Source organism: Astatotilapia calliptera, chromosome 1 (genome assembly GCF_900246225.1).
Source record: "Astatotilapia calliptera chromosome 1, fAstCal1.2, whole genome shotgun sequence".
NCBI classification, from domain to species: domain Eukaryota; kingdom Metazoa; phylum Chordata; class Actinopteri; order Cichliformes; family Cichlidae; genus Astatotilapia; species Astatotilapia calliptera.
The window spans coordinates 25128923-25146802 of NC_039302.1; the positions used below are offsets into that span (position 1 = coordinate 25128923).

Sequence of the window (17880 nt, forward strand, 5' to 3'; positions counted from 1 at the left end):
ACATGCTTTGACAGATGAATTAAGTAAATGATTTTATAAGGAGATTAAAAGGATTTTAATTTACGCAATCTCTCTTTGGTCCCCCCTGTCCCTCCCTGCAGTCAGCTTTACCTCTCTCTCTCTCTCTCTCTCTCTCTTTACTGCATATCCCACTTCATAAGCTGAAAAATAAGGTCCAGCGACTAAGATTAAGGAAAAGAAAAAGATGGGAAAAAACCATTAAATGCTTTTCATTGTCTAATCAAAAGCAAGACATATTATCTCTTTATTCTGAATAACAAAACATATGTATATTTCGCTGTCGCACATTTAAACAACAAACGGTCAAAGCATCAGACGGTTGGCCTTCGAGTTAGATTTTTTTCTCAATTGAATTTCTTTCGCGGTTTCATATAAAGTAGTTTGCCTCATCAGGAAAATCAGGAAAAGTAAATCACTGTATGATGGCCAATGCACTTTTCCAAATGTGAACTAAAACAGTGGCATTTGTCGTAGCAGAACAAGAAGCAACACAACATTACGTGTGAAAATCTGGTGCCTAAATCATATTATATATATTACTGTAAGTAAAAAAAAATGTTTGTTTTTCTGGCACATCTTAATTTAGTCCGATGAACGACTTCAACAATGTTTAACCTGAAACAGATTTTTATTTATTTTTTTTTTTTTACTCACAATCACAAATAATTTCTTTCCTCTACATTTCCATGTATTTAAAAAGAATTAAATCCAGACACATCAGATTGGAGAATAATTCCTAATCAAATCATATGTGCTCCCTTGTGCTTCTCTTCATTACTGCACTACTAAACCTTTGCCTGACTGATCAGCAACTGTGCAGTTCTCACCACCCGTCCGTTCTCCTTCACACCCACTGTTAAAAACACCAAAATCACTAAAGTCACTGTGGGAAATATATTTTAATGATATGCAAATGTTATGTATATGGTGGCATGAGGGGAATGCAATTATGTTAACAGCTTAAGTGGTACTTGTTGTTATTATTATCAGTATGATCATCATTATCCCTAATATTTTAATTAGTATAGGAAAGCAGTGCCTTAGAGCAAAGAAGGGAACGCCTGAGCCGGGAACAGAGAACGGTGGATGGATGGATCGATGGATCGATGGATGGATGAATGGATGTGTGAAGGAGCGGACGCACAGATGACGGGACCAGAGGGCTCTCTAGAAAACGTTTGAGTGGCAACAGCTTACGTACACTTGCTGAATCACACGCAGGTAAAGCAGACACATCTCATTGCCAAATGTCTGTCAGGAAAGTGTGTTTTTCAGTGAGTGTATTGATGCTTGATGTCTAAACACAGTTTTCACACTTCTTGTCCATTAAGAAGCAAATCCAGTTCAAAAGTTTTTGAAAAATTTGAATTCTCTGTCTTAATCTGATTTAAAAAAAAAAATCAAGACTCTTACACCTGAGCCGTTACAGGTCCTTAAATTCCACCCCACTGTTTTGCAGTTGAAGGACCAACATAGAGAAAGCTTGTTTAGATGCAATCCACAGGGTTAAATCCTTGTAAAGTGTCCTAAATTCAGATTTTGCTCTACTGAAAATTCAGTTATTCCCTCTAAAAGGGGAACTGAAATGATTGATATTCTCAGACTCTCTAAAAGCTTGATTGGTCATACCGCAGTGATAATAAAATAATCATTTAAAAAAAAAATCCTGCACATATTATGAACATTTTAATTTGTGCTCTTTAAGCATTTACTTGTTCAGAAGGGGCAATTTCTCATATTTGCTTAAATGACATTTTAATTCAAACAGACTGAAAGTTAAAAGACAATTTTTTTTAAATTAAAAATATAACAAAAGAATATTTTCATGTAAAGTAGTGGTACAGCTTATCTCCGTGTATTCTCTTTAAAATGCCTCTATATTCAAAATGCTTTACAAGTGAGTGGGGCGTGTGTGTTTTAAAACAAATGACGAGAAAGATTGAAAATAAAATGAAAAATTGCCAATTTTCTTTAAAAAATGTTACAGATACCATTTTGGGAAATATTACAGTACAACATTTTGCATGAGCTTCTGCTCTGACTTTGTTCTTTCAGTTTTCCCACTTCCGACTCTCTACCGTAAAAAAAACCACCTAAACTGTGGCTTTGATTTAGTGTCACTCATTCAAATTTAGTTCTAAGTGGAAATTGGTTAAATCTAAGCATGTGTTTTAAATCTATACATATACGTTTATATATATAAATGACCATAAAATCTTTGCTTTATTTATGAGCTTTGCAAATTTGAAAAGGTGAATGCCAATAATTTTATACATACAGACAAAACAGGTCTGTCCGGCTACTGAATCACACACGCACAGTGTCGGAGGAATGTTTTATCTTGTCCTGTTTAAGAAAAGAGTTAAGCAAATACTGCTATACTTTAATCATTTGTTTGTTGGCTCTAATTTTGTTTTTTAAATAATTGTGCACACAATAATCTAATCAAGCAAACTGCTGTCCACTCTGCCAATCACTTAATCTACATTTTGCACAGATCTAAAAGAGCAAAGCATTGGCGAAAGGAGCAGCTCAGCAGCACTCGTGTGTTTGTGTGTGTGTGACTGTCTCTAATTCCTGAGCGGGGCCACACGCTGAGCTGCCCGTCTGAAATTCTACCTCCTCTGGCATTTAAGAGCGCAGCTCTCCCCCTTTCCCTCTCCCTCCTCTCTTATGGGCCCTTTCCTACACGCTGCTCCTGTAACCTTAATGCCCTGTTATCTCGTGGATTCTCTGCTTGGATGAACACATACTTTAACCACACATGCATAAGCATAAACACATGCACAGGTACACACATGCAGACATGTACTGAGAAAGTTTGTCCCAAGAACAGCCTGACTTCAAGTAAAGTGTTTGTTGAAAACAGCGAAAGTGAAAATGGAGCAAACAATGTGTGTTTGCAGGCAGGTGTGTTGTGCGTATGTCTCACTTTCAGGTGAAGGGACAGAAATTTTGCTCCTCTGCCCACTAAGTAAGAACTGCTGTCCAGATACTGCAGCCACACACTCACACACACACACTCACACACACACAAAGACAAGAGTGAACGCGTGCTACCTGACAACAGAAACAACCTTGACACGGTGCCGGCCACCTCCGCTGCATACCAGCACATACACTCACTCACTGACTCACACAGTCACTTACAGTGGAAGACAATGGCAATGACAAGTTGGATGATCAATAAAAGAATAATAGTAAAAGGTAAAATTTACCTACTCTTGTTCAGAGTGCATTAAAAAACACTCGGATAACGGGTGTCCTACCGAATCCATCGGCGATACCGGGTCATTGTCATGTCAACCTCCTCAGGGTAGATGGCAAGAAATTAAAAACAAAAAAAAATCAAAGTTTTTTTTTATATCTCTCCTCTCTCTTCTTTTCTCTTCTTTCTCTGATCTTCCTCTCTTTCGGTCCTTCCTTCCACTTGGAGTGAGCAATACAATTACCGGGCTCTGCGATGCCTGCACTGATCAGCTCTGCGTGTGTGCGTAGAAGTGAGGGAGCATGTGTATGCAGTGTGTATGTCAGAGTGAGAGAGAGGGGGCTATAGGCACACACACAGCCAGCTAGTCAGGCAGTTGGGACAGAAAGCTGTGCTGCTGTCCTAATCAACGACTTAAAGCCCCGATAGCGGCTCATGAATATTAAGCAGCATTTTGCATATGTAGTCCCTCAGGTCCCAGTTGTGCTGTGATTGGTGGGTGCTTCACCAATAGCTGCAGGGAGGGGCGGAGAAAGGGGTGGAGAAAAGAAGGGAGAGCGAGGGAGAGAGGGAGAAGAGCAGGTGGAGAGGGAGGGATCAGACAAAGAGCACGGAGGAAAAGGGAGAATGAGGGAATCAGGAAGGAAAGGAGGAAGCAGAGAGGAGAATGAGACAGGTGCGAGAAAGGTTTAAAGCAAGACAACCTGCTCTCCTTTTACTTAATTTCTTTCTCTCTTTATCAATCCATCTCTCTGATCTTTCTTCAATGGTCTCTCACTACCCCGGTCACTCCTGCTCTCTGCATGCACCTGCATAGGTAAAATTACATCCTCACATAAACTGTAATGTTAAAAACTGACAATATATTTCTTTCTAACAATGAAAAAAAAGTTTCAAACCAAAAAGCTGACCCTCTTTCAAATAAGGTCTAAACCACATAAGTTACACCATGTTATTAGGATGTTTTAAGGACGCAGATACTGATTTGTGCTCAAACGGAAAACACAAAACTGACCTAATCAAATCCAGAGAAATGCAAGATCAAATAGTGTATGCTTGACCATGCACCCAAAGCCTGAATACTGTGTCACACCGTAAACACACAGGCACAGCGCAGCAGAACCCATCGCAGCCCAGCAGTAAAATATGAGATTATAGCAATTCCAGAGCGCTTGTCCTTTGTTGTGGAATGATTTGGGCATGATTGGAACAAGGTTTTCCCTGCTGCTTGCTGTTTTGTCAAGTTCACTTTCATCGCTACACCAGCAGGCTGTGTATTCCCAGTATTTCCGAGCACCTTGGAATGTGAGTATAGGTACTGCGACTGGGATTCTCCAGGAAAAATTAGCTCACCGCTTCTCAGTTTTAGAGCAAGGAGGAGACAGCGGAAAAGAGAAAAGGGAATGCAAGAAGAGCGGGAAGGGCCTTGTGAAAAGGGAAAAATCTGAACCCCGCAGGGACACTCCGAATGATACACGCACTCTTTCTGTCTTCTTTCCTTTCTTTTTAACTAATGTCTTCCTCCTTTCGATTAGACTTTTTCAACATGTCCTTACATGTCATTTTTTGGGTACCCCTGCACATGGGATGGCGGGGGAGAGAGAAGTGTAGCGAATACAGGGAGACACACAGAATGGAATCGGAGGGGGTGGTGATGTTGTTGGTAGAGGGGGGGGGGGGTGCAAAGATGAAAGAGAGTGGTTGTGATTAGCAGCTTTGGAATAGTACAGATAATAAAATATTTCCTGAAACCAATCTCAGCTTTGATGTACGTGTGTGTATGTGTGTAAATACTGCCTTTTCTTTCCCTGTTTTTCTTTGACAAACACAGAGTCCAATCATTAACATTTCAACTGCTTAACAGAAAAACTGTTACTAAAACATTGAAGTTAGCGCACTAAATATTCTTCATATTCTTCTCAGCGTAGCGTAGGATATGTGTATTGGTTTTGCTGATAAAGCATTTGTCTCTAGCTGCATGGAGAACTCAGTACCTGTTAGCCATAGAACTGTTCAGTTCAATGCCATTTTAAAGGTAATATGATTATAGCTTAATACATGTGTGTGACGTGGAGAATTCTTGACATTATTGTGCTGAAAGACCCTGTGAAACTGAGCTTAACTGCCTTCCCATGGGCACAATCAGGGTCTTTACAAGAATAAATACATATTTAGAAGTTGTTTCGAAAGCCGACAAAGTAAAGATCCACAGACCACATACAAAAACAAACACACTCATAGTCACAGACTCCTTGCACAGATGTACCTTTGCCATTTACATAGAAGGATAGGAATTCAAATACATGTCTTTACAGATATATAGCTGTTAGGTTTGTGTACACACATACACATGCAGGCATACAAACATACACACAGTTATGATGTATCCAGAGGCTTATAAGCATCGACAAAGATGAGTGTGAATCAATGCTGCCGTCACTACTGTGCAAACAAATCCTTTACCAAAACCTCAGTGTCTAACACACTTGTGAATACACAAGTACACACACACACACGCACACACAAAATCTCAGTTTCAGTGCAGAAAGTCCAAAATGTTCTGTCTAACACATTTATTTAAAATAAGAACTACAAATCATACATTGAATTAAACAATTAGAAGCCTGCGAGTTGTAAAACACCAACGAATGGCTATATAAATATTTGAAGAACAGTGTTTTGACGCACACAGAAATCATTATTATTTGTCAAAGATGAACTGGTTGTGTTCATGGAGGCGTAATTTTTAGTTAGTTTATGTTACAAAATATTCAATGATTCTTTAATTTATGCAGTTTGTGTGGAAAGTGATTTCTACTGACTGATAATTTAAGCACAAGCAGCAATGTGGTAAAACATAAGAACGCTGTCTAAGAATAAGCTTTCACTGTGCATGTGTGGTGAGTGATGCCTTACAAAGCTTGGCCTTTTATGTAAATACAGAAAAAAATGTTACGGTGAACAATAACATCATGTCATGCACACAATGCCACAAACAGAGCTGTATTCCTTAAAATTCATCAACCGGTGCACACACAAAAGGCCCATATGGTCCTAAAGCTTCTGAATCATCTTTGTAGAGACCATCACAAAATTCTTGTGATTTTGGTTGAACCCTAAAACAGCCGTTACTTTTTCTGTCTTTCTGCCTCACTCCTCTTTTCCTTCTCTGACCCCTATCCTCCCCACCCCCATAGACTATTGATTGACTCTCAGTCAGTGTGTGTATGTTGACAGTGACCCCTTTAGGCCACTTTTCTCTATAACTGGACAAACCATGAACATCTTAAACACAAACTTGTAACTCAAAAAGCCAAGGTGATACCTTGTGCATCCACGATGTGTGCATATGTGATTGCTGGTTAACAGACAATATTTCCATGCACAATGCTGCAGAAATATAACTGCATATAACAACATAAAAAAAAAAATATGAAACTCAGTCGAAGCACCGTGTAAAAACAGCATTTTATCACAATTAATAATTGTATGCATGGGTAAATGGCCTTGCTGGAATCACTTTAAAAGTCCATTTACAATGTAAAACCTATTGAGCTCGGTAACTGCTGGCATCTCACTCTTCTCTTGTCTGCCAGTGTTTGTAAATCTGTGTGTGGGTGTGTGTGTTTTGACCCTGCGGTGGCAGCCTGTTGACATCTATGGAAGAATTATCCATCGCAACTCTCGCTGACATCAATCAAACTACTCAATAGGCCACAGCAAGTTCATTCAGAGCCTTGTATTGTGAGCGGTTATATGTGCGTCTTTGCTGGTCAAAACAATCTTTAACAAATTCAAGACGTGGCCACTTAGGAAGCTGACCCCAGGCCACCCATCGACGCATGTGCCAGTCATGAACAAAGCACTAGACTGAGGCAACAACTGCAAACAAAGTACTTTCAACAATAATAAAACAGAGCATTTGTTCTTGATAATTAAAGAACATTTGCTGTTTTTATTAACATTTAAGCATTTAAGACAGGACGACCATTTGACATTTTAATGTTAAAATGAGAACTAAAAAGTTAAGCTGTACCAAAAGTGAAATGAAGCAATTTGGAAATTTCACACATTACTGAACTTTGCTTTTGTAGAAAAGAGGGGGGTGAGGCAGGTGGAGGGAGTGAGAGTAAGAAATTGCACATCACTTCAAGCCAACAGAGGGAGCTATGGACTCTGGTCAGTTTGCAGCCAACAGCAGCACAAAGACTCACAACTCGTGTGTGCACGGCTGTTTGTAGGAATGTAGCTAAAAATATGCAAGATTAAGTCACAATATCATTCATCGTGAAAACCAACAAAAATAAACAAAAATATATAAAAGAACACAAACTCTCAAAGATACACACACAATACAAAGCTACACCGCCAACAGGATCAGGGGAGATGGAGCAGAGTTATCTGATAGCTTTGTCAGCAGGTACAGCAGGACACAGTGTGGATATGGACAATTTGAACAAAGACCCCTGCCTGCTTCTCCAACCTGAACCCAGACTAGAGCAAAAGGCAGGGAGCGATGAAGAGTGAGAAGGAGACAGGGAGAAAAACAGAGCAAGAGAAGCCAATAGGAAAAAGCGAGAGATCTGTAGACTTGAAAAGACATCTCTGTCACTAACGTGACTGATGGCTGTAATAGCAATGAAAGGGTTTGAAGTCACAAGGTGTTATTAGATAAACAGAGTTTAAGCTGCAGTTCATTTTCAGGCTGTGTGAGTGTAAAACAGCAAAGGAAAAAACTTGCCCTCTGGGCAATATATTTTATGTATTATGTATTATATATATTACAGGATATAATCCGCTAGGATAATCAGAAAATAAAATATTTTAGTAGTCATAAAGAATTATTTTTTAAAAGAGTGATGAATATATTTGGGATTATTCATACAAAATAAATATCTAAAAAATGTTTTACAAATATTTAAAAATGACCTCTTTGATTGAGTTTTGTCATAGCAGCAAAGTTTGTCTATGTAAACTAAATGGGCCCTAATTACTGTGCTACATCTTACTTCCTGAATTGTACTTAGCCTCAAATTAGTCATAACAGAGTTATCAAAGTAAACCTATTCTTAAATATGAAATATGAATAAGAAATAACCAACTACAAATTTCTTAACATTAAAGAGATTTCCTTGCTACAGTTATTGTAATAATATCTTCTCCTCACAAAGGCAGCAGAGAAGGTAAATGTACACAGACACATCAGAAGTTGGACACGGAGAAATGTGTAGCTGTCTTACATATTCAGCTCAAGTATTGGGTGTTAACTTTACAACCGACATGATCAGACCAAGTGAGTTTGACTGAGTTTTGGATTTCCACTGAGGTGGAGCTATTTGGTTTGGTCAAATAATCAACATTTTACAGGCCTACATCAACACTCCCACATAGCAGCCACATGCTGGCAAAATGAATAATTTGATGAAAATGAATTACCTGACGAACTGAGTGAACTTTTCAAAAGTCATCGTTTTGGTTGCTAAATTATTTTGTGAGTTAAGGGAAGGAGCAGTGATGGCGATCGAGGCCAAGGAGAGAGCACCAGCTGCTGGGGAAAGCTGCTGGGTTTAGGGAGCTTTCTGGAGCCTGTCACCAAAAGCCTGTCTGGGTAACCTTTGGAGAAGGGTACATGAAAGTTACAAACACACACATGCACACACATGCATAAAACACACTAAAGCTTATGCAACCACACCAGCGTAGTGAAGTGCCATTGCACACATACTACATATACAGTACAGCTAACAGATTTGTGTGGAAATGTTCAGGCAGTTTCAAGAACACAAAAGACATGACACGTACAGCCTTCTCACTTGTTTGTATAGTTACACATGCCTACAAACTTAGGGCTTGTATACTGTGATTTATTTAGGACAGGCAGTCATATGACAGCCCCGTTATTCCGCACAAAGGTCAAGCAAGCTTCACACCTACAGTAGAAAGACAGGTTGGATTATAGCGTCAGGAAATGAATGTAAGTCATTGTAATGTCCTCTGAAGTCATGGAGACAAAAATGCATGTATGTGTGCAACAGAACAATATACACACAAAGAAAAAGATGTGTCAAAATATAAAAAGGAAGTATTACCAGCATTTACACACAGAGTCAGTACATGCATGCACCTTACATGTCATCTTTCTTCAAAGTTAAGTTAACATGGAGTGTACAATATTTTTTCATATAGATAAAATAATTTCAAAGAGGCTAGGTGAGTTGTGGTCATCATCCTGTCACTGGTCAGATTGAAGGATGGGTGGACACTATCTCATCAGAGATGTGAAAAGAGTGACCTCGGCAAGTGAGAGCAGACAAAAGGGGAAGACTTTGGACTAAACTGAGGCATAACTTTGTCAAACGTAAACAGACAGGGTGGGCATGATGAATATGTGTTATTGTATCTCTCTGTGCACATATATTCCATTCAATCAACATACACGTCTCCTGCTGTGATCTGTGAGCACACGTAGTATCTTCCGAAGCCAAGCGAGACTTCCAGTTCAACTCACATTCTACATTTAAGAAGCACAAACAAGCGACACAATCGTTCTCTCTCCCAAATGAAAGCTAAATACAATCTTGCTATAAAGATCAATTGTATGTATTCATCCACATATTTCAGCCTCAGTTTCTTTGGAAAAAACATCCCTGGAATGTCAAAAAATTAAAATCAAAGGGCTATGTGAACTTTTTTTAATGCAGAAATTAGAAAAATAAAATAAAATGAAGGATATAGGCAGCCATATAGATGGTCAAACACAATAAAAATAAACTGTTTATGCACCTAACAATCAAACACAAATATTTCAATAACTTTATTGCATTATTTTCTTACAAGTATTGACCTTATCATCGCTCCAAACCTCTCATTCTCTTTCTCTCCTCCATACCTCCTGAAACATCCTGAGGTTTTGATATATTCCCAGGGATAAATTAGAAGAGGAATGTAATTATATACAGAGTGAATTTTGCCTGGGTAAGAAAGCACTGGGAGTGTGCAAATGTGTGTGCGTACAGGTTTCTCGCTGCCTGCGTGTCTGTATAAAGCAGTGTTTTGTATTGAAATAGGTGACTTCGGAGAGGTGCGCTCCTTTAATTACGCCGCTCTCAAACAGAACATGAGTGGGCTATCCCACTGGGATTAGTTGTCTCTCAATGCAGTCTCTTTGTTAATGCAGCACACACATAACACACATGTACTTCGAGGCACAAATGTATGCCTGCCAAAAAAGACCATCTCGCCAATAGTTCCACACTCAATTTATTCAAACTGAGGTGTAAGCCAAGTGAATAATTCCACTACTAATAAAGACGGTAAGAGAGAGTGTGTACAGATGAGATGAAGGGGGAAAGGGGATAAAACAGCATAGAAGAGGGGGGAACAAAGGGTTGAGAGGAATGGTAAGCCTACAGAATAATTCTGATGTTCAAGGACAACAAAACATGAAAGCTAAGATCAACATCACAAGTTTCAAACTGGTGAGTGTGACTATTTGAAATGTTTTGTTTATGTATATTTGTTCATTGTAAATATTGATATCGGGATTTAAATGTAAGTATGAAACTTTTCTTAAAAGGTTTTAGTCAAAATATACTCCAAAATATATATAATTCAACACTAGATATTTCAGTTCATACGCGCTTAATAGCACCTACCATTCATTGTTGGATATTTAATTATGTGTGTGAACTATACTGTGCTGAACTGTCCCATCAACTCCAACTGGTTGGGACAAATAGCTGCCCCTCCCTGAGCCTGTTTTTTTTAAAAAGTTAAGAGTTTTTCCTTTCCATGGTCGCCTAGTAGTTGCTCAAAGGGAGTCATTGGGTGGTTTTCTCTCTGTTATTGTAGGGTCTTTACCTTAAAATATGAAGTACCTTGAGGAAAGTGATGTTGTGATTTGGCACTATAAAAATAAAACTGATTTAAATTGAAAAGCTTCTGTTGAATTACAGTGTGCTCCTTAATAATAATAATAATAATAATAATAATAATAATAATAATAATAATAATAATATAAAAGTTTCATGCTAATGATGGCTAACAATACACAATTGCTGGTTAGTAATGCAGAAGTATGTAAGCTGTTTTGTGTCTGATAAAGAAGATGGTACAAAAAATGGAAGATTTGTACATTTTAGCAACCTGAAAGGAGTGGTCTCTTAGACTGTACACTTGGAGAACACTTGGACACGTGACTGTTAATAGTCTTGCTCAAGTTGTTCAGGTTGTTTAGTTAGCTATGTTAACAGTTGTGTAAGTAAAGTGTCTTTTTTCTAGCTGGTACCAGAGTTAAGCTTACAAGCCATAGGCCACTATGTCTGAATTTTCTGTCATGATAATGGACATCTGGCCAATATTTCAGATTAGTTCATGTGTAAGTGCAAATAAACAATGCTTCATAGGATACAAATTGGAAACAGAGGATGCTGACCTTCAGAGTTAAAAAGTTGCAGTAAAATGTATTGGTTTGAGCGGTTGAAGAGGAACATTCTGTTTTTTGTCTGCATTACACTTTTTCAGGTTTCACTGCAGCATGGAGCAAATGGAAAGTGTCTATAGAAAACTCAGCATCTTCCAAGCAAACTATGGGAACCTGTGTAATCTGCTACTGACCAAAGCAATCACAACAAGGTTTTTGGTGGAGCACCCTCTTTGTGACCTCACTGACCTGCTGTCTACTTGCAAACATGTTGAGAAATACACATTTTCCTTAGTGACTGGAGTTTGCCAAGGGTTGCCAACCACTCTCTAGGCCAGGGGTGTCGAACTCCAGGCCTCGAGGTCCAGTGTCCTGCAGGTTTTAGATATCACCCTCGGTCAACACACGTGAATCAAATGATAAGTTCATTACCAGGCCTCTGGAGAACTTAATAAGTCTGTCTCCCAATTTAGCCATTTAAATCAGCTGTGTTGGATTACGGACACATCTAAAACCTGCAGGACACCGGCCCTCGAGGCCTGGAGTTCGACACCTGTGCTCTAGGCCATAAATGTTTTTTGACACCAAAAAGTGTGAATTAAGAACTGAGGTCTGTTTCACAACTGTTGATGCAGATATGCACAATAATTACTTATTCGTAATATAAAACGTCCAAAACTTTTTGCCTATTGTATGCTTGCCTTGTTTAGTAGGGTTAGATTATTGGGTAATTCCCAAATGTCCATAGGTGTTAATGTGAGTGTGAATGGTTGTTTCTCTGTGTTAGCCCTGCAACGGTATACCGAGCCTCTTAATCATCATGTGTATCTCTATTTGGATATACATACTAATTCAACACTGAGTCACTAAGAAAAAAATGCTATGATAAACCAAGAATCAGCGTAAAATGTTAATTTCTACATTTCCTTTGTGATTCTTAATTGTTTTTAGAACTGCCTGTGGCTTTCTAACTATATTTAGTAAATTATACAGAGCATTCCCACTCCATATTTGTCTGTTATTGCTACTAGTATTTCAGATACTTGCTTGGTGCTACTGATTTTACTATCTATGCTGTACGATGGTAAAAAAAAGTAGTTGATTTGTGAAACTAGAGGGACGATAATACTGTATCCAAAGAGAAAAGAGGGCTACAGTGCAAGATACACAGAACATAAACACACTCCACTTCATCTGTGTCTGTGTCTAATGACGTGTGTGAGTAATTACTTTAAGCCCAGTGTGTGCGGGTGTTTAAGTGTCTCTGCTCATGTAAGTTTTTATCTAGGCTTTTGTCTATGTCTGTGCCTGCAATAAGTATGTTTAATGGTGTGTGTGAAAATAATCACTTAATCGCCGCTTACTCCATTTAAGAGGTGTGTGTGTGTGTGTCAGTTCAATGGTTTCACTGTAAAATAAGCTGAAAGATGAAGACATAAGTGGGAAGGCCTGGAGATGTAAAATAGTGAGAATGATTGCAGAGAGGAGGAAAAGAGAGGGAAGGAAAAAACAGAGGGACTGAGGGAGAACATAGGTAAAAAGCCCCCCCACACCCCCCTTTATCTCACTCTCTCTAATTTTCCACAATAACCCTTCCTTCCAATGTTGCTCTCCAAACCGTCGGCCTGTGAATTTATAGTTGGCCCAATGATTGCTTCTCAGGCCATGATGGCTGTAAATTGCTTTGCCATTTGGTAAATGTTGGCAGTTAGAAGGTATACAAGTAATTATTTCCGCTTGTGCTGATTGAGACATAATTCCAAGACGAGGCCCTAGAAAAATGACAGCATTTCGAAACAACTCTGTTTTAATTTCCCAGCATTCCTAATTAGAATCTGTATGAACATGGGGAGTTTTTTATGTGGTTTCCTCCAATGGGGCCAGAAATAATTAAACTGTCAAGGGGAAATAAATACGTATAAACAAGGCATAATTTTTACAGCGCGCAGCACCTTGTCAGGCCATGACTTTTTGTGAAGAAAAACAATGTGGGGAACAATACAGGGGCATAGAGGACACACCGATGCCACACAAGAACAAACACACACACAAACGCGCGCGCACACACACGCAGAAACACACACTGCAAAACACATACAGTAATGGTGCAGTAGATAGAAAATTTGACCTTAACCACTGATTGATTTGTGCCAGAAAGTCCAGCTAGCTTTCAGATTTTAGGAGTTTAAAATAAAATATATAAAACATCTAAAAATGTTTCAGTCCTAACTGCAAAACAATTTATAAATTCAACTACATTTTATTTCATTAGCTCCACTCAACAACAACAGATGCCTCAAGAAGCTTTAAGGTAAAGACATAATAATATTACAAAGAAACACCAACAATCACATGAGCAAGCACTTGGCAACATTTGGGAAAAACTCCCTTTTAGCAACAAGATACCTCAAGCAGAATCTGGAGGATTTCTGTCAACTGCAACCAGTTAGGGTGAGGGGAAAGAGAAGGGAGCAGAGAGACGGGACAAATGATGATACCGGAGTTTGATAATTATTAATCATTAAATGCAATAGTGGTCTGTAAACACACAGGGAGTGAAAATAGATGAGTGAAGAAGAAATGCTCAGTGTAGCCGTAGCATATCCAGAGCTTGGCTCAGGCTAACCTCATAAAGCCCTAATTACAAGTTTTATCAAAATGGAAAGTTTTTATCCTAATCTTAAGGCTAGAAAAATCAAGGCTAATGCTAATCTTAAAAGTAAAAACGATGTCTGTCTCCCAAATTCAAACTGCGAGCTGGTTCCACAGAAGAGGGGCCTAAAAACTGAAGTTTCTGACCCACAGGAGCCACAAGTTGGCCTGCAGTGTGAGAGTAATGTGCTCTGTTATAGTACTTTGTTATCCTGGGGTCAATGGTCGATGATGGGACTTTATTATTCAAGATCTTGTATGTGAGGAAAAGGTTTTTAAATTCAATTTTGAATTTCTCATGGAAGACTTTGAAGAGAAACTATTATTAGTGAAATATGGCCTCTCTTCCGAGTCCCAGTTAAACTGAAGGTTTTTTAAGGGAGCTTTTAGAGTGACCTAATAATGACGAATTACAATAGTCCACAAGTCATAAATGCATGAACTAGCTTTTCAGCATCACTCTGAAATAGGATGTTACTAATTTTAGTGATATTGTGCAAATGAAGGCAGTCCCACATAAGTTTTTAATGAGCTCACTAAAGGACATGTCCTGCTCGAAAATGACTCCAAGATTTCTCACAGCGTTACTGGAAGTCAAGGTAACGCCATCTAAAGTACTAGTTTGAAATTAGAAGGGACTGGACAAATAACATATCAAAATCCTAAAAGGTAGACAATTTTTCACAATTTATAAAAATCGTAAAAGGAAAGCAATTTATCTTAAATGATAGTAACTTAGTAGCTGCAATTACAGAAATCAATGAGAAACACTGAACACAGACAACCTGGACAAATTACCAAATGACCTAGAATGTATTATTTAAGAGCAAAATTGTTGAGTAATTGAGTAAAACTCTTTTAAAATGCTGTGGAAATATTGAGAACACAGAGAACTACCAGGAACTTTCATATATTGAAGTGGAATTTGAGCAACGGTGAGCAGAACCAGAAAGGAAGATGCAGTTTGTGATTCTCAACACCAGAGTGCTGGTTTTGTAATAAAAATAGGCTACATGCAATCTGCAAATCCAACAAAATGCACTGACTATTTTCATTTTGTTCTCATTGACTGAGAACAAAAATGTGCACAAAATGGATAATTTATGACATTTAAGTAAGTAACCTTTACTGTGTTTTTCACTTTTATTATGACTCTTTCTGTTTTGCATTTATGCATCATCATCGAAGACCCTCTGTTCAACGGCAGCATCAAGCGTACAGCCTAGAGCATAGGTGTCAAACTCTGGCCCGCGGGCCAAGTTTGGCCCGCAGCCTAATTACATTTGGCCCGCGAAGCCATACCAAATTACTATTAGAGCTGGCCTACTGGTATTATACAGCTAATATATACATTGTTTAGTATTAAGCTTTGCTTGTTCCACATTCAGTTTTTCAGCAAAACTTGTTTGAGTCCATAAGAAGAGATTCATTCTTAAATCTGGAGGAAGATATTTTTCAATAAATATTAATGTTAGCCCGCGACCTTGTTCTAGTTTTGAATTTTGGCCCACTGTGTATTTGAGTTTGACACCCCTGGCCTAGAGTGACAGAAAAGAAAGATGGTAAGATTTGTTTGCCATTTTACTATCTTCTAGGTAAGTTTTGTCATGGTACTGGGCCTGTGACCCAGTGTTTTCTACTTCTGGACATTGTGCTGTTGGTTTTGGAATATTTATTGTGATTCTTAGGTTCATGGTTATTCTTTCATCATGTTTTTAAAGTGTTTCGGTTAGCTTTCACTTCTTAGTGTTCTTAGATAAATAAATAATAAATAAATAAACTTAGCTAAAGCTAGTTAGCTATAAAGTTTATTTCTCCCGCCTTCTGAATTCTGCGTTTGGGTCCTACGCTTACTGTCCACGCAGCCCTCGGAATCTGTCATTTTTAATTAAAACTATAACTCAGCATTATTTATTATTATATTATTTAGCACAGTGGCTTATTATTAATGCAAAACAGAGATTATTATTATTAGTAGTAGTAGTAGTGTTAGTATTATTATTATCATCATGATCAGTATTATCCACCATTTCTTGCAGATGCAAATGTAGAACAGCCTGTGAATGCTCAGATTCAGTTAGGTTCTTTCCAAATAATTGTAACTGTAAAGTTGATTTACAAACTGTAAAACCATGACTATTTACATTTCTTTCAAATCTTGGATTTTCTTGGTAATTCATTATTGTCATATTATTCTTTTTATCTAACATCTTGTCAGGTCTGAAAGAAGCTACAACTTAATGAAACTGGAACATAAATGGCTGGACAGGAGATTGTTTAGAAGTTTTTCATAGAGGTTTTAAAAATACACAAACATATTATCCATAAACTTGTTTAAAATCTCCCAGCTGAACTTCTGTGGTCTCCCTGCCAATTCTTGAGAATTAGAAACAGTAGGCGAATTAGATCCTCAGTGTGAGCTCACACGGATAGGGAGCACTAATGGAGATGCATTTGAACTAGAGTTACTCAATCTGACATCAGATTGTGGACCAAAGCTTTGCCCGAACACACACACACACACACACACACACACACACACACACACACACACACACACACACACACACACACACACACACACACACACACTAAAGACTAAATGGATCTCGTAACACTGCAGATATCACAGTTTTCATCAGGCTCTCAATGAAAAAGGTATCAAGCAGAAAGTATATATTCTGCTGTAACCTGGTAATTCCATTTACAACTATTTACAACAATTTACCTGACATTTTATCTAGTGGGCAACAATAAATTTTACAAATTGCTTGAAACTCTTTTTTTTCCTGCCACAATCCACAAAGAGAAGGCAGCCAGTAGAAATACACACATCTTATCTTATTGTCTCAGTTTGCCTTGGGTTGGTGTGATGATCTACAGTTTCAGGATGGAAGAGCTTAATAAGGACATTTTGCTAGCCAGCAAAGTTGAAAGTAGCTGGGGGTTGTCTGACTGCTGGGTTTTTCTCTATACTGTTGAAGGGTCTTTACCTTATAATATAAGGCGCCTTGAGGCAACTGTTGTTCTGATTTGGCCTGAATTAAATAAAACTGAATTAAATTAAAGAAAGTGTGTTTTATGACCTTGACTTTGACCTTATGTGATTTAGTGACAAACAAAACATTGGTATGTTCACAAATTTCACTACACTGAGTAACTTTTTAATACTAAACTTCCTGATGGATTTGTAATATAGTCACATTGTTATCCTGAATCATTTTTATTTCATACAATTAAAAGTAATTTGTTTGCTTAGCTGATGGAATAATTGAAAGAAATATTTTCAGTAACTGAATGAACGTGTGTGTTGTAATTTTGTTGGCTAACCTTAACAGACTTACCCGTTAATGTGGTAACATACACAAGCTCTGAGAGGAGGGGCTTGAGTGTGCAGACATACACATGTACTCTACATGCCTCTGCAGACTAAGGTCAACGGTGCGCTCAGATACAAATGATTCTCATCTAATATTAATAGGATATGCTAAAAAGGTAGCGCCACAGCAGCCCAGAACAGAGCAGCATGTCTGACTGACTGTGTGTACATGCATGCATTTTCCTGCCAAGCACTGAG

General features: G+C 38.2%; 1 protein-coding gene across 8 annotated transcripts in view; it reads right to left on the reverse strand.

Annotated features, from left to right (window-relative positions):
* The window catches only part of esrrga (estrogen-related receptor gamma a), a 164379-nt gene that overhangs the window by 65649 nt on the left and 80850 nt on the right, over positions 1 to 17880 (reverse strand). For 4 of the 8 annotated variants that reach the window (XM_026171471.1, XM_026171454.1, XM_026171462.1 and 1 more), the window contains exon 1: positions 3244 to 3397. The exons of 3 other annotated variants lie outside the window; for them this stretch is intronic. In XM_026171471.1, the coding sequence (XP_026027256.1) occupies positions 3244 to 3299 (56 nt within the window). In that variant the 5' untranslated portion in view covers positions 3300 to 3397. Of the gene's footprint in view, positions 1 to 3239; positions 3398 to 17880 lie in introns of those variants that run through there. One more of the 8 variants, XM_026171479.1, reaches the window with a different exon arrangement.